At 38.1% G+C, this 23838-nt stretch overlaps 2 protein-coding genes across 2 annotated transcripts; both read left to right on the forward strand.

Moving 5' to 3' along the window:
- Positions 1 to 6464: 6464 nt before the first annotated feature.
- On the forward strand, positions 6465 to 9258 carry LOC122570420. Its single transcript, XM_043732709.1, has 2 exons — positions 6465 to 7398; positions 8920 to 9258. Exons 1-2 carry the CDS (start codon positions 6465 to 6467, stop codon positions 9249 to 9251), a joined length of 1266 nt encoding a protein of 421 aa, XP_043588644.1. The 3' UTR covers positions 9252 to 9258.
- Positions 9259 to 9978: 720 nt separating this feature from the next.
- On the forward strand, positions 9979 to 13518 carry LOC122570421. Its single transcript, XM_043732710.1, has 5 exons — positions 9979 to 10119; positions 10710 to 11020; positions 11190 to 11430; positions 11908 to 12251; positions 12675 to 13518. Exons 1-5 carry the CDS (start codon positions 9992 to 9994, stop codon positions 12983 to 12985), a joined length of 1335 nt encoding a protein of 444 aa, XP_043588645.1. The 5' UTR covers positions 9979 to 9991; the 3' UTR covers positions 12986 to 13518.
- The last annotated feature ends 10320 nt before the right edge of the window (positions 13519 to 23838 follow it).

A 23838-nucleotide genomic window follows, 5' to 3' on the forward strand; every position in this document is an offset into this window, starting at 1 on the left:
TATTCGTGAGTAGATTGCTGTCGATAGTTGGATATATCTTCGAGATTGTAAAATAACTCAGTGTGTTAATAGATGATAGAAATTTTGAAAAGGTGAATGGTTTCAACAATAATATTAATTATGGAATATATGTATATAAAAATTAACTAGTAACATTGGAAACAATATTAGTCATTATATCAATTATAATTTCGTTCCTGTGGATAGAAATTCTCATGCTGAATTCCACAGGAAAATGAAATGGATACATGTTATAGCTAACACATTATTCGAAATTCATGCGCTCAACCCGCTCATTCAAGAAGCATTAAATGGAGGAAGAATTGCACGCTTAAATTCAACGGCATATAACAAAACGAAGCTATAGGCCGGAAATCAGATTAAGGAGAATTATCTCTATACAGTATTAACGTAAGAAACTAACTCTAGGACGATTATTACCTCCTTTTGATCTTTCGAACGAAAAATCCTCATTTTCCTTCTCATCAAGCGCTCACCATTCCCCTGTGTTCCTGAATTCCATTTCCTGCCTCTTCCTCCATTTTCCCTTTCTCCTTACGCCAGCACTTTTATTACGCGGCCCCTATTAAACGAACAATTCATTACCATCCAGCAACCTTTTTATGTGCGTTATAGAAAACTTCGCGAAATTTCATTATAATGAGACACGGCTATTGTGATTGTATTGAAAAAATGTGGAACCAGTCGAGAAGTGTATATACAGTGAGCTGTAATACTTAGAGCGGCATTGCTCTGTCATAAATTGGACATGTATATAGGTCTAAAAATACTTTTGCTTATAGTTCTAAAAATAAGGCCGAGCGGCTTTATATACACGTATAGGGTAAAGTTATTCAAAAATGTTGACCTGGATAACATACTTTAAGTTCATTAAAATCAACGAGTTGCCTATTCCGAATAATTATCCCTTTTTCATAATTAATTCGCACAATTTCAAAACCGCTAAAAGCAGAACACTCAGAGTACCTCCCTAAGAATCACAAACACGCAGCAACTCTCAACCTTCAGGAACTCTCGCAAAAACAAGCCGATAATCGGGAAGCTAGCGAGCTACGCGATACTCTTTACTCCTCACTTACCTCAACCCTATCAGGCTTACGTTGAACGTTTCCTCGGCGAGTCCATCAAGATTTCCCTCTCGACGACCGGGTCGCAACGGCGAAGATCTCAATCAATCCGTGACCGTGTCTAGAAAGACGCGCGCCGTACGCCCCCGCGGCCATCCGCGCCGCAAAATCGCCACCACGGAGGTGGATTGAGACGCGGCGGGGTGTGGCCGGACCCGGGATTAACCCCGTCTGACAGCCAATCATATCCAAGACAGCCCCACCACGGCTATATCCGTGACTGGAAGAACCGGCTGAAACTGTCGTCCTCGGCCTCCACCCTCTCTTCTAGCAACCCCCACCGCTAATTGCCCTGGCTTTAATATCACGCGTGGAATGAGAACCTGTGGAGGGGTGGAGAGGATGGTAAGGTAGCAGAATATGCCGAAGAGCAGCCGGGGAAACGGAGGCTGCGCCCGTTTTGTGTGCATCCTCTCTGTGACATCTACATCGAACAGAGAAAAGAGGGTGGACAACGGCAAAGGGTGGAGAAAAGGGGGTGCATAGGCGATGTACGCCTGCATATTTGCGGATTTTACGCGGTGCATTGCGATACACGGTAGGATTTCCGAGGCCAATTTGCCAATGGCCGGTTTGCATTATTAATGATCCCGACGATGATCGAGGAGCCGATGCGTAACTGAGAGATTGATCGACGAGAACGGCCGAGTCTATTTTCACCGTCATTGCTCGATGATGTCCCTCATTTATATGGTTGGTTCTGTAGAGTCATCGATTTCGAAAGATTCGTTTTGCGAATTTTCGGCCTAAGATGTAAGGAGATCCATTTTGGAAATTTCGAGAAAGAAAGTATTGTGCTTGAAGTGTACCTTACCTAAAGTTTGGAGTAATTTTTACTAACAAAAGTGAGTTTAAGGAATTGATGAATGTTATAAGAATCGTGAACAAAAAATAGGAAAAGTTATAGGAACCTTTGAGAAATTTATATGAAATCTACTTATTATCTTTACTAACTCACTCTCTGCATAATCACAAACGTCTTGGGTGATATAGATTTTCTGTAGTGATCGACGTATAAAATGTCCAAATTTTCAAAGAATGGGTATGTTAACAATATTCGTATCATATATGAGTCACTGAGAAGCTACACTGATACTGCTGAACCTGACACTGAATCTTATTTCCTAAAAATTTCTTAATTTTGGTATTAACGATAAACATTTAATTGTCGAAACATCAATTGATTGACTTCAATGCAGTTGATCAATTGACTTCTGCCTTGTTCTCTCCCCCGGTCTTTCTAAATGGTTAGTTCTACGCTCCCAATAAATTCCAATCCAACTAATCCAAAACCAAAACCAATTCCACTAATCTGCCTTTTCATATAATTCCCTGTTTCCTCCAAAAGCGTCCAAAAATGAGATTCCGAAACCACCGAAGAAAGCACGAAGAATTTTGCTGAAGAAGCAGCTCCATAATCTCGAAGATGAAATCACTCGTTCATCCGAGCGTGTTCATTTTTCCCAGCTCGTGGAACGAGGACTAATTAAAGACGAAGGGAAATTTCGTCGGCGGCTCGAACGAGACTCGCTGGATCGTCGTCTTCGTCTTCTATATTGGCTCGTAAGGGTGGCTCTTATAAAGCGGAGCAATTATCCGGGTAAAATACTCTCCGAAATTTCCGTGATAAATTTCAGCCTGTAATAAGGGTGAGTCGCAAGTCATTTGGCCGGGCTCACGGAGAGGGTGGGTTATCGGTGCTTCAATAGAAATTCTTTCCAACCCCCACCGTTGCACCGCGTCGTCGTGGGAGCTTGCGCGCGCGCGCAACATCGTTTAATTTAAACATTTGTCGCTGATCTCATTCGATCTGTGTCTCCAGTTTCTTCCAGTCGAAAGCTAATAATTACCAGTTCTAAACATAGTGGAGACAGGGCAAGAACTTGCAAAAGGGTGAGTTTGCTAATATCGTTGCCTTGGTAAGTGGGTACGGATGCAAAAGTTGGGTTGTTGAGTTGTTATCGAAATTAAAATGTACAGTCGTGAAATTGTGCAGCGATAGCGTTTAGGGTGTAACGGAGTAATTTTCCTACCCTTTGGTGAAGGAGTTAAGGATTTTACGATATTGTGCTTTGTAAAACAGTTCTGGAGAATTTCTATCTTATTCGTTAGATTTTACGCACTTCAATGAGAAATTATGGAGTATCTCTGGTTAATGATTTTTATTATTTATTGGAAAGTGGATTGATTGAGTTATAGGAAAAGTAAGTTTGGATTAAGAATTGTGGAATAGAATAAATACCAATACTAGAAAACATTTTGGAAATTTAATTTTGGCGATGGTTATGGTTTTGTTGCCTTTCGTTGAAGAAATTTAGAATGTTACAAAATTATACGTCATAACAGAGATTTAAGATTTAAAGATAAGCATATAGAATTCTATAACGCAATTTTTAGAGATATAATTGATTCTATAAATTTCGTAGATTTTATTTGAGTTGAGGTATTCCTTAAGAGAAATGTCTATTATTGATGGAAAAATAAATTAGATTTTAAAGAAGGCGAAGAATGAAATTTATATAAGATGAAATTTATAAAATTATATGTATTTGAACTACCATGATCGACGTAATGTGTGATGAGTATGCTTGTAATTAGGAATGCGCTTAACGTTCAGTTTTATGGCGTTTCTTGAGCAACTCAAATGGGTGAACGCGAACTTAGCGTCATCGGGAAATATACGATGCAATTACGCGCAGATCTATTATTCGGTTTCTAAAATATGCAAGACACGGCCGAAGTAAATTTCGGATTTATCGCTCAATCTCAACTTCATAATGGTTCCGTGGAACTTTTCGTGGGGGCTGAACTCTTCGTCCATTAAAACGAGATTTATTATTCCGTTTGTAAAAAGCGTAACTTAAAAATCCTTAAATTGTTACGATATTGGCTAAATTATTGAAAAATTACAAAATATTTCGTGTCATGCTTAAGCTTGCAATTAATACAGGAATAATTTTCTTATATTTTATGCAACGAAAACCAGACAATTTTAATGCTAATAGAACGTAACAATTTCACTATTACCGTAATCAATGATTCACTATCACTATGTTAGTAATATTCTGCTTCTATAAACAGAATATTTAAAATAATATCCCATAGTCGTAATTTTTTAATATTGTATCGTAATATTTATATTCATATATATGCCGAAATAAATAAATACCGAAAAATTGCGCACAGAATGAAATTTTCTATAAAAGTAATGGTAATTAAAAATGACTTTCCAGAAAACTTCTCGATTCCTTTGTCTGTCGTCGCCCGCGTGATAGTTACTATTGTTAGGATTTCCTATATCGTTGAATACTTAATTACTTGTATGTGGAATCATATGTGTGCTAACTATTAAACTATAATTTGACATATCAGTAATTATGATGTATTTGGCAACGAGGTAAAACGGAGGTAATAAAATAATGACGGAGGAGAGAAAAGTCAAGACGACATAAAACATTATCGTAATTAAGCTCTTGCTCTTGAACTTAAGCTCCTTAGAGGTTTTCCGAGGCACTGAAATTCCCGCATACCCGTCAACGTCTAATGAGGGGATTGCGGATGAAGATTCAGGCTGGAAAGGAGCAATTAGGAAAACCGTGTTTGCTCTAGCTCTTCAAGGATCTGCGCACAATAGCAACTTGATGATTTTCGATTATTCGCGAATAATATAACGACATTCTTAAATACAAACTTGATAGTAAAAATCAAATAAAAAATCTTTTGTTCGTTATTATATAGATCATATAGTTTACAAAAACACGTTTTATAACAACGTGACGAACTACGTATTTAGCTACATGTAAAAATCGAGTAAAAATGAAAGCGATGGAAACTTTCAGCGGAGAAATGATTTTTCAACCTAAGGTGACAAAATTTTTATAGAATTCGTCTACATTTATATTCACAGTTTTAAAATCACAACGTTCACTTTTCCATCCTCTTGATTGAAAAATGAAAGAGAAAGAAACGAAAGACAGAAGAAATATAAATTTCGCGTTTCCATAAAACAAAGCCGCCTAACTAAAATCATCCTCGTCGAAATCAGTCGAGTGAATCCTTCAGCATCGTCGACTATCTCAATCCTGCTCGTTGGAGGCAAGAAAGATCACCGGGACAAAATTAAACGACCTCATCATCATTAGAACGCGACCACCTAATTACCGGGAACGTCTTAGACGCGGTGACATCGTCGACGAGCACAGACAATCGAGCTACCGAGTAGAAGACGTGAGACAGCCTCTCATCCCTACAAAACCACTCTCCTCACCATCCTGTACCCAGTTGTGTCTGTGTGACGACCAAGTCAGAGAGGATGAGACGGATCTCTGTACACGGGGGTGAAAGCTTATTAATGGGGGTTGGTCGAGGGGGGCGGGGGTAAAAGGCCTAGGAACAGCAGCTAGAGGAAGAACGAGTGTAACACGGGCCTTGAAAGCTGCTGCTCCAGCTTCTGCTGCTCGTGGCTGGATTGTTTGAGGTGGAGGGTGGAAAAAAAGTAACAGACTCCCGGCAAATAACCCCCACAATGTTCCCTGTAGGCGTGGTCTGGCTGTATGGTGATGGCAGCGTTCGACCAATCAGAATTCCTCGAACAACCCCGCCGTAGGCTAGCCTGGTCGAATGAAAAAATATTGACCGTGGCGAGGGGGTATTCTGCGGTCCATTTGGGGGTTGCGGAGGTGAAACACAACGTCGGACTGATTGCCAGGAAAGTGGTGAACGGGGTGCAGGGGAGTTGGATACCGCCGGGTGAATACCCCCCTCGTCACGTACGGGATCATTAGCCGGATATCCTTAGTCCTGCTCGCCAACCCTCTCTGATAGCGGTGATCCTCGTGCCTGACATCATTATCCTGGGACGCCGTTCAGCGCCAGCGCGGTGAGACCATCCTTCGAGGCCATCCCTCGTATCGTTCCAGTTCGGTTCCTCGTGTTTTGCCCTTCTCTCCCGTGTGTTTGCCGATACCGTGTTTCGCCACCTAACTCGTATAGTCGGAATCGTTTGCACTGTGATGTCGGTGCGACAAACACGGTTCTACGATCGAGTTGCATCTTCGTGACGTGATACTTTGACGACGTGGACGTGGTGACGGAAAAATTGTTTGGAAACTGCAGGACCGAGGTAGATTAAAAATCTGGCATTAACTTTTAGAAACATGGATGATTCGTGGTATGGTTCGCCGTAATATCTGTGTCAAAGAAAGATATTGTTTGACATCAAAGTAGTTGAACTTGGAAGATTGATTTGTTGATTTGTTGGATTTCGAGTTTTGAGGTTGAAAAGTGAGTTTGCTAATAGGAATACGTTGGACGAGTATGGAGCCGAACGATCCGTCGGCAAGATTGACCGTCGAGGATTTGTCCGACTGCAGGAGCGAGAGCAGTCACTCGGAGAGCCAATTGAGAGCCTTCCAGGACTACGAACGCATCAAGGAATTGAATTTATCTGTGGACAAGTCAAAGGAAGATCCTGCGATTGAACCTAAAGACTTTCATCTAGGGTTAGAACCTGGTAGAACCTCTATTCGTTCGTCCTTCGACGAATTTGAAAATAGTAGCAGGAACCTTCCACTATCACTGAACAAAGGCAAGGATTTTGGTTACATTGCCGGTAGTTTAAACGAGATGGCCTATCCCTTGGACAGATCTAGTGAAAATGACGAGTCTCTGGAAACGACTAACCAGTGCAGGACCAAGAATCCGACGGCCAAGGATTTGCTCTTCAATCTTCGCGAGAACAGGCACAAAAATGCTCACGCCACGTTGTCTCTCGATAGGTACGGCAAGGATTTGAATTTTGCTGTGTCAGAAAAGGATATCAAGGACTTTGGATTGCTGAAGAATTACAGTCTGGATCGGATGAAGGAGTTCAATCTGTCGTTGGATAGGATGAGGGATAGCCACATTGGGAATTTTGCTCTGGAGAGACTTAGAGGAGGAGCTGGATTGCTGGAAAATCCACCGATATTAGAGCATAATGAGTTGAAAAGTATGCAGATGCAACCGAGGAACCAGGATTTGGAAGCTATTGCGTTGGAACGTATGAGAAGATCTCACTTGTTGGGAGCCGATCTCTCGGCACAAAATTTGTCCACGCAGATACCACATCCGCATTCTATCACACAGATGCAGCACTCGCAGCAGCAACAGCAACAACAGGCTAAGTCGTTTACCATCGACGCGATTCTTGGCTTGAGGAATAATCCCCGGGAGAAACGGAGTCAGCAGCAACAGTACAGAAAGCATCAAGGTATTTGAAATGACGTTCTTGGTGGTTTTTTGAGATTGTTGCATGTTGCATGAATTTCATGACGGGAGAATCGTAGGAATTTTAAGTGAAATTATTGAATGAATTCTAGTCGTTCAAAGTTTGATTCTTGTATGCTCCTGATCTTTTTAAAGTTTTGAAATACAGAGATTTTCATTGAGTCGTGAAGCTCCATATCTGATAGTTGAATTTTGATCATTTTATTGAATACAATAATCTGAATTTGTAGAGTGTAGGGTTGTAATTTTAGATTCATTGCATACAATTACATAAAAATAATCCGTAGATTATTTAATAGCATATTAAAATTAATTGTCAAGGATATTGTCACACTACAACGCGTTTACTATATTTGTTATTTGTTTATTTAATTAGGAGTACAATTATTAACTATTTTTCAGCGCAGGTATATTATGAAAATTAATTAAAGTAGTCAGAACTGAAGAATGATTCAATTATGTATACAAATCTTCGGTAGATTATTATTAAAACAGCTTTTTGTAAATTAGTTCTATCAAACTTCAGGTGTATTTTCGCTAAAAACAAATGCAAATAGCGTGACGATAGCTGTGGTGAAAATCTTGCTGTCAATCGTGCTCATGATCTGCAAAATTCTCGTTAACCTGAGAAAGAATCGAGGAATATCACAAATTCTGATAATTTCTCAAGCAAATCGACATTGTAACATCTCGAAACCTTTCCCATCGTATTACTAGGAAAATATCATCGTATTTTAAAAAGTATCTGTTTATCATATTGACAAATAGTATAAAATTCTCGTTAGTTAATAGGTATTTAGCAATTATTATTCGATCGCTGCCCATCGTCTCCTATCATCAAATATATATTTTTTCAATTTAACATTCTAATTTAAAATTAAATTAATAGACACAGATTACAAATTACCAATGTTAATAAGTTTTATAACAAACTTGAATTCGCCTATGACATAGATGACAGATATTATAAAATATACATGGATTATCGTACAAGGAAAGTTTCATTGCATGAATACTTACATAATTACAATACTACATTTCTTTATGGTTAGAATATCACGAATAGTAAACATAATCAGCGGCACAAAGTACAATATTTGAAAACAGACTATCCAAATTCACATCCTTCCATTAATTACAAAGAATCATAAACTAAAAAATTTGAAAAATTCCAAAGCAAAACTTGCAATTCTCTGTTTTAAAATGTCTATAAAATTGCAGCTCCCGAATGTGATAAAGAAAATAATATAAATTCAATTGCTAAAATTGAATTTAATCACCTCAGTTTCCAAATATAACGCGTATCGCTCTCCAGATAAAAAAATTTAATCATCGACCAGAAAAATATCACGAAGAAATTTTACCACCCCGAGTTGTGCTAATTTCAAAGAAGTGATCAGTCTCTAAATATCACGCACCTGACCCTCCAAGAAAAGAAACAAAATAAAAAAAATCATATATTCAGAAAGGATTACTTTTCTCTACATAAAAAATCGAACCGTAGGTCAGGAAGGCGGGACGAAGAACGGTGGTTCAAGCTCGTGCTCCGGCGGCGGCGGCAAGCTGAAGAGGGTGCGTACGATCTTCACTGCAGAACAGCTGGAACGGTTGGAGGGAGAATTCGCGCGACAACAGTACATGGTCGGGCCGGAGAGGTTGTACCTGGCGCACGCACTCAGACTGACCGAAGCCCAGGTGAAGGTGTGGTTCCAAAACCGACGCATCAAGTGGAGGAAACATCATCACGAGCAACAGAGCCAAAGGGTGCACGAGTTCCAGCGGTCGCTGAACTCTTCGCTGGAACACGAGGACAGTAACGAGACCGACAAATGGTGAAAAGAGACCGCGTTCCTCGATCGAGAAGCACCACTTCGTTTCTTCGTTTCTCCCCTGCTTCTTCCGTTTTCCGATCTTAGAAATATTCGACTGCTCGCGTTCGAGGAGGGCTTGATCGACGGCCAAGGACGATTCTCTCGCGACTTCGACGCGCTTTGACCATTTTTCAAAAGGATTCTACCGAATACGTTCGATCGTATTTCCAAATAAGTGTTCCTTCGTTTCCAACTCCCTCGGATGAGTCTCTGATTCTTGCGAAGACTTTCAGATCGGTCCTTTTGAGGTTAGATTGATTTCGTGTGGAACATGAAGAGAAAGGTTGCAGCAACGTAGAACGTTGATAGTCTCGTGGAGGAAGTTGTAGATCTTGAGGATATTAAACTGGAAATCAGATTCGTGCGGTTTTGAACGAAGGTTTAACAAAGATAAACTCAATGTTGCGATTGATGTAATCGGAGGAGGAAACGATTCGTTTACTTCTGAATATTGAGATCTTGGATGGATTTTCAATGAAGATTTTGAAGGATTCGTGAGCCTTGTTGGAAAGGAAGATAGGATTGATTAATTCATTTTATTGTTCGATCTTTGGTGTTGTATCGACATCATTGCGCCATGAGGGAATAAAAGACACGATTTTTTAAACGAAATATGTAAATTATCGTCTAATAAGTGTAGAAGTGAAAGGATTATTGTTCCACGATTCTTTCCCGGACGCTGTGGACGAACGACGAAATTTAACGATGAAACAAGTAGAAAATTACAAGTCAAAATGCATCCACTCGCATCTTGACACGAGGGATCTCCCTGATTCGTGCTGGAGGCATACACAGAAGAGGAGTCAGTCTTTTCCGATTAGTAAAATCAGCAAGTGAGTATTTGAACGTCTAATCAATTTTTCTTTCAGATTTCTAGGAAAATTTGGAAATGTAATTCTTCTAAGCCCCGTCTTTAAAATTACACGTATTATTTAATAGAATGCTACTATTTTATAAAGAATATAAAAAATAGAGGAAATAGAAAAAGCATCGTAATTCAGTAGTTAATAAAAATAAACGTATCTTTTATATAAATGATTTATGGAAGATTTCTATGGTTTATGATATTCTTATGGTTTATATATTCTATGAATAACATATTCATTCAACGAATTTCAAAGATTTCGCCTAACTCTGGGCGAGTTAATATTATAAAACAGCATTTCTCCTTTATTTTTATTTTAACTATTCAAATCTTAACTTATTTAAATTTGGTTTTTATATTAATAAAGTGATGTCTTCTCTAATCTTTCGCTTACTTTTTATGGTTAAAGTACAACAATATTCCATATTATATAGGATTAATGAAATTGTGTGTAGGTGTACTATTACACAGGGTCAAAGAATTCTATTCCTAAAGCGATTTAAACATAACTTTCGCCAGAAGCTAGGAAAAACACTTTTACATGGGAATCTTCTTAAGGAATCCGGAATCGACCACGAACTACTATTCCTCGTCGACTTCTTACAAGCCACAGAAGAGTCACGTATGTTCCAGTCTGACGTACCCGAAGAACACGTCGGACCACAGTACCGACGCACCGCATATCCGGACTCGTTCTAAACCCAACCGAGATAAACATTCCTCGAGTTATTCCTCGAAATTTTCATCGAAGGGGAAGACCCATTATGACGATGAGCTGGGAGATATCGATAAATTGAAATTTACCGACGAAGGATTAGGAAATCTTATAGAAGGCCATATAGTAGAAGAAGTTGAAGAGGAAGTTACAGGTTTATTTTATTTGAGTTTCAAATTCTTTAAGTTAAATTATGTATGTGTGTATTTGTAATCCGATACAAATAACATACTATAATTTTCGTGATGCTATCAAATACAACACATGGAAAGAGAGAGAGAGAGAGAGAGAAAGTTTATAAAACTTGGAATTTTTCGTGGCAGAGGACGATCGCGAAGTGCCAGCTGAATTCTTGGACAAGGATTACGAGGAACAAGAAGCGGACGATGAAATAGACGACGAGTCTGACGGGTCACCACAGACTCATAGATCTCCGAGAGGAGGTAAAACAGAGGCATTGCTGAGACAACAGCGATGGGGAAGCGTAGAGCAGCAGCCAGATACGCGAAAACTTCGTTATCAGCAACATGTGGCTATGATACACAATCATCCTTCATCCCCCAGGTAAGATCGGAAATTCTTTAAAAATGTTTCGATCTTAAGGAGGTTGACACTTCCGTGTTATTTTACTTACTAATTTGGTAACCTTTGATTATTACAATCATCGTCTGTTTTCATCATTTTACATTAGACACTTCCATAAACACGTGTCGCTTTGAAGTTTTAGTGGAAAACATCCTCATCGCACTATTCGAATAAATTTAGTACGTTTTTGAAGTATGATACCAGATTTTCGAAGCATATTATATTGCTCATAAATTATATTTATATACACACAATTTAAACCCTGCACACATAACGATAAAATCAGACATTCTTCTAACAATAAATTCAAACCATTAGAAGAAGAATATCACTGTTAATAATCAAATCATAGTGTTCAAATTATTTGATGAACGGGACTCGTTTCATTTATGAAGCAAGTTAAAGATCTTCGATTCGAAGTGGAAGGTCGTTATTTTGAAACGTAGTTCCGGTTAGGTATTACCGCAACGTGACTGAGCACGAGGTACCCGAGCCCTTATCAGAAGAAGACTTCGTCCGAACGTCGCTGAAAAGTCCGCCGAGGCGGCAACCTGCGAACTATCGTCAATGGTCGTCATCGAGAAACGAACCTGATCGATACGACGACACGACGACGTTGATCCATTCGACTCGACGAGCCCGTACTAAACCGGATGTGGATCGGCTGATAGAGTCGGAGTTGAACAGAACGAGAAGGTGCAATCGTTGTGGTAACCTGTCGAGCAAAAAGAACGAACCGCCTCTGAAAAATAGCTGCAGATTCGACGATTGCGCGAATATTCCTATCAAGGGACCAATCGGTAAGATTCTGTAATTAACTCTGCTTTTTGATACTGTATCGTTATACTTTGGAATTTTGGGCATTGTATTTTGTATTTCATTATACCGTGTCATGGAATACATGGATCATACTGAAAGTTTTTGCGCATTTATAAGAAATTTTAAAGTGAAAAATTGCGCGAAAAAATATTCGACAGGTGAAATATTTTTCTGTAGAATATGTACTTCTTAAATTATATTTTCAAAAATATGAATTCACATAAAAATACACTGTTTAGTATATGCATAAATGAAACAATGTAAGATTTTGATTCTGATTAAACTTTGTAGTACTTACGTTAATGAACAGACATAGTAAATTATAAAATAGAAACGATAAAATACTCGTCTCAAGCAAGCCATAATTTTTTAATCGATTACCATTTCTTCTTTCAAATGTTCAGGCGACGAACCCGAGAACCACGAGCAAACATTCTGCGGCCGCTGCAACGTAAGGTACAACTCCAAGGATCCCTGCGGTGCCACTGACATCCCGTCGCCCTTATACACCATGAAATCGCGCAGATCCCGCGAAGTAAAATCCCCAACTATCTACGAGGTGCCAGAGCAAAACCAGGACAAGCTCTCGACCGACTATCCGCGATCCTTATCGAGATACCAAAGAAAACTTACGGACGCGTACACGGAAAAATTGAAACGGTCGTTGCACACTTCTCACGGTACTGCGCGTTCATCTTTTCGACACGTCGAATAAAATCGTTTTTTTTTTTTTTGACTCTTCGGGAGATCAAAGAAGAAGAACAACGAACCGAGAAGATTGTAAAAGCGTTGGACTCGAGAAAAAAATATCGAATCGAATCGTGTGAAAAGAATTCAATCATTGAAGCGATCCCACGAACATTCTAGTAACATTTCAGGATCGAAAATCCTTTCCCTCGTTTCCATGCGATTCTCGCGACTATTTTCGTATAAGGAATTCGTCCCTGTATCGCTGTTTAAGGATGTGTGTGTCGAACAAGGTAGAAACAAAGTCCATTTCGTTGCAACTCATCAACGTGAGAGACTCGATCCACGAGAGCAACGGAAAGGCCATCGTAGAGCAAAGAATAAAAAAAAGAAAAAAAAAAGAAAAGAATCGCTCCTATTTGATCGTTTCCCTTCTACTGGTTGTGTAATATATATTTTTGTAACTGTCCTCTCGGGTCTTGTAGATGTTACACTGTACGTATTGTCCGAGGCTAACGCTAGTTGCACAATGTACATATGCATTAGGTAAAATCGATTAGAGTTTTAACGTGGTCGTCAGAAAAAGAAATCTTTTGCTTCACGTCTTCGGTGTTCGACGATCTTCTAAATGGTAATATCACCGTTCCCCTCGGCACGAAATCGACTGTATATACAAGACATCCACGATTTCGATTACGATTTCTGTGTACACATGTACGCGTACATGTTCGCAAGAAGAATAAATCCTCGAATCTGTGCACCGAGCCCAGTCTACTTTACCTCGTCCTCATATTATTCCTTATTGTTGCGATTGATTTTTGAAATATTATTAGATGAGAAAGTTGTTTGACAGAAGAGGGAAGATGGTAGAAGGAATCGGAGGAAAATGATATTCCGTACCTCTTAGATTGATTTTTAAGACTTTCCTAGGGAGAAGAATAATTTGGTGAAAGTGGAAGCATGTTGGGAAGAGTTGGAGAGGAAAGTAATGGATGAATAATGGTTCTGCGACATGGAAGTATCCCGCAGTGTATTCCAATTTCATTTCCAAGTTTCTTTCGAAAATAACAAATTTTGAAAATTAAATGTATAACATTTATATTTCTTAAGGGAAATTCAAGGATTGGAACACGCAAGGTTGATTTGAAGATCAACAATATTTAAAAACTATTTCTTACAAAAGGTTCGAAAATTAAATAGGAAAATCTGTTGTTTTATGAAACATAATTCACGTTTCTTCCAAAATTAGTGAAATTCAATATAAAATAATAAAGTAGATCAATACAAAAAATTAATCAAAATTTAAAAAATACGATTTAAAAGTCAAAAACAATAAAATACAGAGAAGAATCCTAGAAAAATCTGAAAACATTACAAGAACAAATTTTTGAGGAACTCTGTCCGACTCAAACTTCCTAACTCGTCACAAAATGTAATTAAGATTCAAAATGTAAAACAATACAAAATCTAATCCAAACAAAAATTCCATAAAATTATTCATCAAATTTCAAAGATTAAAATTTTAATATGTACCCTTAGAACCAAAAATAAACCGGAAACAGACTGGTTTCCCGGTTAAGAACGGGTAGAAGAACAAACCCCGGAGGAACTTCCTCCGAATCGTCTTTTTCCGTGCAGCAATTGGTACTAATTAATTAGCGGCGTGTCTTACGTTCTTTCCGTAATTTTATTCGCGAAGGTACGGGCGGGGTGCAGCTTTTTGTCGAACCACAAAGGCGGCTGCTTTCGCCTGAGCTTTTGTTTAAATATTAATAACGCGGGGAAACTCTGTCGCTCTCTGACCGCGGTCGGAAGGCCGTGCTTTGTTCAATTAAACTTAATATCTTTATTATATCGGAGCGTCGAAAGCGGATATTATTTATTGCGGCGAAAGTCGGGAAAACGGGTCGCCGTGGGATGAGGAAGCCAGCTTTCCCTTCGAAACCGGGATTCTGTTGTTTTTCGTTTCGGCGGAAATTGGTGGGGAATGAAATCCTGTACATAGTTTCAGATTTATATAAGGGTTTGGAAGAAGCATGCAATCGCTGAATTGCCATGTTCATTTAACTACGCTATTATCCTAGAATTTCTATATCTCAATTTCGCTCTCAACAGATGTTATTAACGAATCAATATATATTATATTTTCTATTCGTACAATGTTTTGTATTTATTCTAATATTTTTTATATAAGGAGGACTGTAGTATATTTGGATTCATTTCAATCATTTGGATTGCAACTGTGTGAATTTTTATCGTATCTAGGAATAGATACATTATTTGAACTGTGGTTAGTCTAAAGTAGTGTACAAAATTTTTAGAAACATTCGTTTCTACCTTTATAATTAATTACTATGTATATAGACGTCACATGTAATCTTATATTCGTCTATCCTTGTTTTAATTTAATTCCGAAAGAACTTTTCGATATCAGTAAAATAATCCACTACGAAAAATTGCTGAAGTAAGATTTTCTCTCTCTCTGCCTCTCCTGATTCTAAATTCCACGGAGCTAAGTGGCGTAAGCAAATCGAACGTCAGCCAACGTGAAACGGGCAGAAAATTGTAATCGTCGCGGGATATCCGCGCGTCCATCCGGCAACGAAATTCCGTGATGGAAAAATCTGACGCGGATGACGTCGGTAACTAATATTCGCTCGTTACGTGCAGCCCTTTTGTCGACGTGATAAATTAGCCGTCGACCCATGTCAAAGGGCCACAAAGAAAGCAAACCTTCGATGGAGAATCATACGAACTTCGCTATCAAGCTGGAAGCATCAGTGATATCGATCGGGAATGAAAGATGCCCCACTGTCTAATCTGTTTGTCAAATCGGCCTCCGTTCGATGCAACGTTTGCCTCCATTAGACAATAATCACGTTAATAGAGTCATAACTAACGTTAATTCCTTCGACTCGATGTTTCGGTTCGATTATGCAGGTGGTAAGCCGATATGGAAGTAAGAAATCTTGTTCTTGAAGCGCGAACGACTAGAATTGTTTTAAATTTGCTCCGTTGAAACAAATACACATTAAACGATGGTAAAAATGTCGCATTTAGGAAATAGATCACGCTAAAGAGATTGGAAGTAAAAAATGTGAAAAATACGATGCTGCCTCTGTAGTAATAGAATCATACAGCAAAATCTTCACTCATGAGATCTCCAATTTTTATAATATGAATTGAATCCAACAACTCTAATCTAAAATAAAGGAAGTGAAATAACATGTAATGTAAGTATATATCAGAAATAAAGATCTTTAATATAAAGAACAAGTGATTGTTAGTTTTTGTTTATTCTCATCTGCACTTTTATTTTGGATATACTTAGAAATTTCCTTAAGAAGTAGGAAAAATTGTACCAGCGTTTTCTACCGTATGTTTTATCTAATTATTCTTTTTACTCTCTTATGTTAACTTTTCCTTTTCTTGACACTTTCCTCGCCTTCCACTTAATCTGTATAATTCAACGGTAACGTGGAATTTTCTTTGTCCACAGAAACTACAAGATATCAACCAAAATTAAATTGCTCTACATACTAATCCACCCTAATATGTCTTATCCCTTATTTCAAGATATTAGAAGTGTATTAAGAAGATTATCTTCTAATCAGACAATAAAACCTGCAAAGACACCATCAAACCATTCTATTATGTATATCGAACTTAGTTGAATCGAACCGTATCCCAGTTGCAGTATAAGTAAGATTATTTCGCGGGAAGGAATCACGATGCGGTAGAAATTCGCCGCGCGAGAAAGCAACAAAGAGGGAGAGAAAAGAGCGGTAAAGGTGATAAGCCTCGATATCTCGAGCTACACCCCCGGCGCGAGATGTAAGCTCCGCCTATCCCTGGGCTTACACCGGTACTTCCAAGAACCCCCTGGAACCCTCCACCCCCGTGCAGAGGGGGTAACCCAACCCCCGGTGTTCCATCGTCGTTGGCATCCGCGGCATTCCAATTAGCTCGCGAATCAAAAGAGCCCCACTGCCTTTGTGGGGTCTCACCCCCTATCCCCTGGTAAACTGTCTCCTTCCCTCTTCCACCCCCGCCAGGTTAACCGTCGCTTCTCTTTCCGGCCGCCTCGTATCGCTCTTCCTCTTTCTCGCGATCGTTCCTTTCTTCTTCCTGCTTTCCGGCTGGTTACTATCCGGAATCTGTCTCTGTTTCACACGCGCGTATACCTACGATGTACATACATACACGTAGAAGGTGCATATGTTTTTTTCCCCTCGTTTTTATGCCACGATACATGCTGCGATTCTGTCCTTCGTTTCAATAGAATTTTTTGGAGAACGCGGTGTTTGATTCGGGTTCCTAAGAGAAATAGTCAAGATACTTTGAAACAATGATGCCTCATTCTAATGGCCTATTCTAACTTCAAATAAAGCATTTAAAAATCTGTTTCACAAAGCTAGCTAAACGAATACCGAAAAATCATTCGTCGGTATAATGATTGAATCGAGCGGTGCTCGAACGCTACACCATCAAGCCTGATAAAATTACAAATATTTGATCACGATTGGCCGGTGCTCGTGGCCGATTAAAAAATCTATATTTAATAACGCGCGGCCGGGCTTTGACATAATTCCGCCGTTACATCGATCTCTACCGGCCCGGTTTTCAATCATTCTCCGTCGCTCGAGGACGCTCGTTCATGGCGCAGCAATTAGCGAAAAAATACCATGTAGGTAATAATTCCGCGTATCCACCGCAGAGGACGATGAAAAAGAGTTTTGTTCGCTCGAACGTTGAAATCCTTAGTGAGCGTGGATTTTAATCTCGAATTCGTTCCGTAGGTACACCGAGAGCCGCGTTCTCCAAAAAAGAACGTTGGCTAGAGTGGGTTGGAAGATACCAAAAGGGAGAGAGACAAATAAAAAAGAATGTCGCACGGATTTATGGAAATCGGACGATGTACGTACGTGTTCGTGTTTTGTGGGTGTGTGATGCACATTTACGAAACACCAGGCCGATTTTAATATCCGCGAATGATAAACAAAGTGGTATCTAACGAAGTGGATAGAGGCGCGCCGTAATAAAATTTGTGTTGCCGCTTCGTCGCGGCCGGCCGCGGGGAAACGTCACGAGCGGTTTCCTCCGATTTCAATTAGCCTTGGCGACCCTCGCCCTGTTCTCTCTCTCTCTCTCTCTCTCTCTGTGCGTATGTATGTGTGTTTGTGTGCATAAGCGCGCCCGTGTGTATGCAGATCCCGTTTTCAGGAGAGCAACGAGTTGGTCAGCCAAACAGGGGGACGATTTTTTTCGGTATTCGTTTATTCTTTGATTTGACAAGGGAGACTGATATCGCGTACACTTTGATGAGATTTCCTGGGAAGAAACATATTGTGAATACGTGGTTGCTGTTGTAGACATATTTGGCTTTTATTTGTATAAAGAATATTGATGGTAAGAAATACGATTTGTTAGTTTGGATGAGAGAAGGTAAGGTATTCCGTGTTTGGCTATTGCTTTAGCGGAAATTCGTAGAGATTTAGGTTTTGTTTAAATTGATGGCAATTGTTCGGTACGAATATTGATGGCAAGAGACACGATTTTTACTTTTGAACGGAAAAAGAGATATTATTGTATGTTCAACTTTTATCGTTAGTGTTACCGGAAGTTTCTCAGCACCTTTCAGTGACTTGTTATCTTAACCCTTTCACTACGATAGTCTAGATAGATAGGTAGAGGATAATTTCAATTTTTGTTAAAAGAAAAAGAGACAGAAAGAGGGAGAGAGAGAGAGAGAGAGAAATTGAAAAATTCTTTCTGAAAAATACATAGATTAAATCTTATAGTTAAGAAGATATAGCGATTGAACAAATTCCCATGCTTTAAAATTTTCAAAGCATCAGACAATTCTACTCTACACGTTGAATCTTTACCTTCGAATATTAGGATAAAACGATAAAGAAACTGACTTTAGGTGAATCATTTCCTTCGCCTTTTGTATCCGTACATTGTCAAAGGGAAATTTCAGAGATACTTAACCGTACCCTTTTTGATATATCGTCCTACGTAATATCGTGAAAGATACGGGTCCCTAATATTTCGTTTATTACGAATTTTTCAAAGAGCAAAGGGAATAATTGCAGCGGTGCGTAGGAGGCTGCGATCGCAGAATATGTCGGCACGATCAAAGAACATTCCTCTGCGCGGAACATACCGGCAAGCCGCGTTAGATTCATATCGAACCGTAACTGAATCTATAATTGGCATAAGCAATCAACCATTCGATTCGCTTTGTACGTCGAATATTTCTTTATCTTGCTATATTTAATAAAATCTTGATACTGTTCCATAATTCTCTAAATGTCTTTCAGCGACTGTTAATAATTTGTGATAGAAGTCAAGTGTTTCGGATACATACCTATGTATTAATCCGTAAGTAATTTGGATATTTAATGCAATTGAATGAAAAGATTTTTATATTTGTTATATTTCAAATACTTCTAATTAGAATCAATATAAAAGAACTGAGATGCATTATTATTAATGTATTATACTATATCGATATCTCGAAATATTAAACGTCTGCTAATAAATGGGATTAAATAAAAAAAACCTAATTCTCCTCTCCCTATTACTCATTCCAGCCTTAAACGCTTTTTCTAAAAGCAAACAGACGGTCACAAATTAATTGAATCAATTTACATCAAGGAGCAAAAAGAAGCAATTAGGTGGAATAAGAAGAAGACGCAGCATAAAATCCGCAAAGCAGAAGATTATTGCGCGTCGTTCAATGATTGTACAAGAGGCAACGGTGGCCCAGGTCGACCGGTCCAATTAACGTTGTAGATGCGATAACAAGTGGTCCCGCGTTTAATTTATCGTACAACGAAGCGACAAATTGCAATATTCTTCCGAGATTCGTCGTCCAGCGTCACCGAACAGCATGACCGATGCTCCTGTTATTAAGGGGCGAGAAGCATACAAATATTTCCGTTACGATTAGTCGTCGTCGCCGTCCGACTGCACCTGCATCTCTGAAACCCGGCAACCATATATCATCACTTCGATCACGAGTCTCGCCACCGCACGAGGAGCTTCAATAACGATGCAATCTCATTCAGACCCTATCTAGTGGTAGCTACGAACCAGCAGTTTGTTCACATTTCAAAGAACAAAATTAACTTTTTTGAGATATGAATGGAATCCAACAAATAATTCTTAAGATACAAATCTATAAATGTAGTCCATTTTCGTAAAGACTGTAAAATTTAATAAATATCAGTTTTGTAAATTTTCATAAGGTTCAAAATTACTAAACAACAATTCACAAAATTCCATATATATTTCACTGGAAAGCAATATCTTTTACCAAAAAATTTTAATATTCCACAGAAATATATCATTCTGTTATAATATTCTATAATTGAAATGATCTTTTCTTTATTTACATATTTATCTAATTTTCGTACCAAAATTATTATCTATCAAATTTTCGCTGGCCCATAAATATGAATCGAAATTATATGTAGAACGTCGCATTTTATATTAGTTAAATTAAAAGAGTATTTCAACATACGAAAACTATGCTTTATGAAACAGCATACACGACGATAAAAAGATATTAAACACTCGAGAGCTTTCCTCGAATTTCCATTTAATTATTCATTTCGGGATTTTTCAGAAAGTAGAACTCTGAGTATTTTCTCGGTTTATAGCTGTCGCTAATCGCGACCACGAATATACATATCGTAAAAAGCATAACCGCTTTGTTGGAACGCGAGGTGAACGGGGAATGTACGCAGAGGGGTTGCGTACAGCTCGCATTCATAACATCAGGCGGGGTAATAAAAGTCACCACTCCCTCCTACTCTTCCTGCTATGTCCCCACCTTCGCCTGGAGAACTGGAGGGATGGCAGAGGAACGTAGGTGAATCAAAAAGCGACGAGGGAGCAACGATGCGGACCTACGTTATTGTGTAACGTTCTCCGTCCACGAATTTTTTCCACAAACCTCTGTATCTTTCCTCTATATCCATTTATATGAACGCAGATTATGTGCGTGTATAATTAACGCGAAACGATGAGATTAGGAGAGCTGCAATTCTTTAAAATTTCAGAATATAATTTCATTCTTTAGAATCTGAATTCTTTTTATAGAATTTCACCAAGCATTGTTTCCTTTAGAAATACTATAAATTAGATTTCTTACTTTGTTATCAAGAGACGATCGTGTATCTTTCAAATTTAAAGAAAGTAGAAAATTATTACTTTTACTTTTATGTGCCTAATTTTACTACGGAATAAACGTAATAGATTTCTTCATTTTGAGTCTTCGTATTGTTTTCTACGAGAAACATTCTTTTTATGATTTAATTTTTTGTGAATGTCATAAAAAAAGAAAAAAGTAGCACAAATAGAGTTTTATTTTATAAATTAAAAGTCTGCACGTATTATCTTCAGCCTCTGTTTTGTAATGATCTTCAACCCTTCAAGTATTCTCATGCGTGAAAAGCCCACGGTCAATTCCATCTTCAAAATACACACACACACAGCCACATATATCGAGAAGGCGATTTTATATTCTATCATTTACGATTCACGGGAGCTGAACCGATCAAACCCGATACATCTAGCGATGAGAGCGTTAACGAGCGGAGCAAAGCATCAGGAATTTCGCATGGATTCATTAAACGTTTCTTGCGCGCGCGAGGGTGCTGGATCAAAGGTCAGCCGGCATGTTGCCGTAGCCGATTAAAGGGAAGAACGATCCTATCTTCGACAGTCATTTTGTCCCTCGAACGTGATCCCCTCTTGCTGTGAACTACTCGTCCACCATCCCCTTCATCGAGCTACGGGGGTCAAGTGTTTTCAGCCACTTAAACGCGTCACAAGGATGGGGCACGCCATTGAAAGAATTGCAACTATTTCATTTCGGGGACAGATTAGACAGATTAGCGACCGACGATACGCCGTTTAGAGTTGCCGGTTATGTGACTGCATTCCGCAGAGTGGGTTCGTCGGGGAATATTATTTTTCCGAAATCGTCCACGCAATCTTTTCCATGACCGTTTTTATATCGTCCTATTATTCGTGTTTTACCTTTATGCGTTGTGTCGTAACATGATCACCGTTACACCATATATTGCTTGGTGAATATTTGAGCGGAGATTTCATGGCTTGCAAACGATTTAGCGTGGAAAGTTATAAAGATTTCAGTTATGGAAGGAAAATGCTAGTTAAATCTCTCTGTGATCGGAATTCTCTTTGCTTATATGTAAGTACATTGCGGGTGTCGTAAAAAATTTTAAAGTGCAAAAATGCACAGGTTATGTGAAACATGCAAAGGTATATATATGAAATATCCAAAGTGTTCGTTATAATATTCCGTACAATGGAACAAATTTCTACGTTTTCATAAAATTATGAACTTATATAAATATTCACAATCTATAAATAAATATAAATTACTTCAACGTAGAGAAGAATTAAGAAAAAAGTATGTAAGAAATTATTTAAATATATATAAAATGATGAAATGGAAGTACTTAATTAAAATTAAATTTTTCTAAATTTGATTGTAAAACTCTTGATATCTACGTTAAAGGTTTGTAATTTTTTTTTATTTATAGCGGGACTTTAAAATACAGGCAGCAGTTTTATTCGAAAATGGAATATAACGAAACATTGAAATATTAATTATAAATATAAATGGTAATTTCAAAATGTAAATTACGGGGACCATTTTCAAATGCGTACAAAGTGTTTCATTGTAATATGCGGCGATTATCAATACTTGTGTCTGTTAATTAAGTACCCCTTTGAACTCGTGATATCTTTATCTGCGCTCAAACCTTTCGTTCTGGACAAAGGGATTAAGCTGAAAATCGGATTCGGACGTTTAATTTAGAGCAACGATTCGCTTCAAATGTGTCCGGACCAAAGAATGTCAATCTTCGATAACGAATGGTTACCTTTAATGAAAGAAAAACAGTTGCACGTGTAAACTGTAACCGTTCCGATAATTAACACACGATTCTCGTTTTCCAATACCAGGTTTTCTTTTTCCTATCTGTTTATTTGTTTTTTTTTTCTCTTTTTATGGGATCGCTAGTAAGTAACAAGTTTCGTTAAACGAACAATGAAATGGGAAAAAAGTAATCCAATAGACTTCCAGTTTGTATAGGATTATTTGTACTATTTTAAAACTACTGATAATTTCCCGCATTTTTTAAAATTTGAATTTTCACCATGTATATATGTATATTTTGTAGGAGAAATATATACATATGTAGTATAATTATTATTTGTTTCTTACTAACTGAAAGATTCCTCGATGATGTTAATAGATAGTTTTCTGTTTTTATATTTTATTTTTTTTCTCTATGTTGTTCACTAACTTTTCTGTATAAACGGAAAGAATCGACAACGCCATCTTAGTTTACCGCGTTTTGGAATCGTGATAGCGGGAGTTTCTCGGTGAGTTGCATTCTTTATTATGCTTGTTATTCGTAAAACAAAGTAGAAAAAGTTCAGAAATAGCGAAGTATAAAATGGATATATATTTTGGATATTCTATGACATACAAAAGTTTACATCCACGGCAGTTTCGCTAAATTACTCCGTATAAATATAATGTGTGTTGCCATTGCAAGTAACGGATTTTTAAGGTATAATTTTTTAATGTTTGAAGAAGTTTTCACAAGCTTTTCTATAATAGTCTCTTAATTGCATGAAATAATTTTTATAGAAATGATACATATGAATCTTTTCAATTGTCAATCTTATTTTTTAATTTACTTGCAAAATCACGCTACCAATATTAATGAATATAAGTATATTCATATAAATTATCATCAAACATTAGTTAATTTAGAGAGTTATGCATTACTCTAAATGACAAGATTACTTGCATCTTCGACTAGAAGC

Source organism: Bombus pyrosoma, linkage group LG8 (genome assembly GCF_014825855.1).
Source record: "Bombus pyrosoma isolate SC7728 linkage group LG8, ASM1482585v1, whole genome shotgun sequence".
NCBI lineage: Eukaryota > Metazoa > Arthropoda > Insecta > Hymenoptera > Apidae > Bombus > Bombus pyrosoma.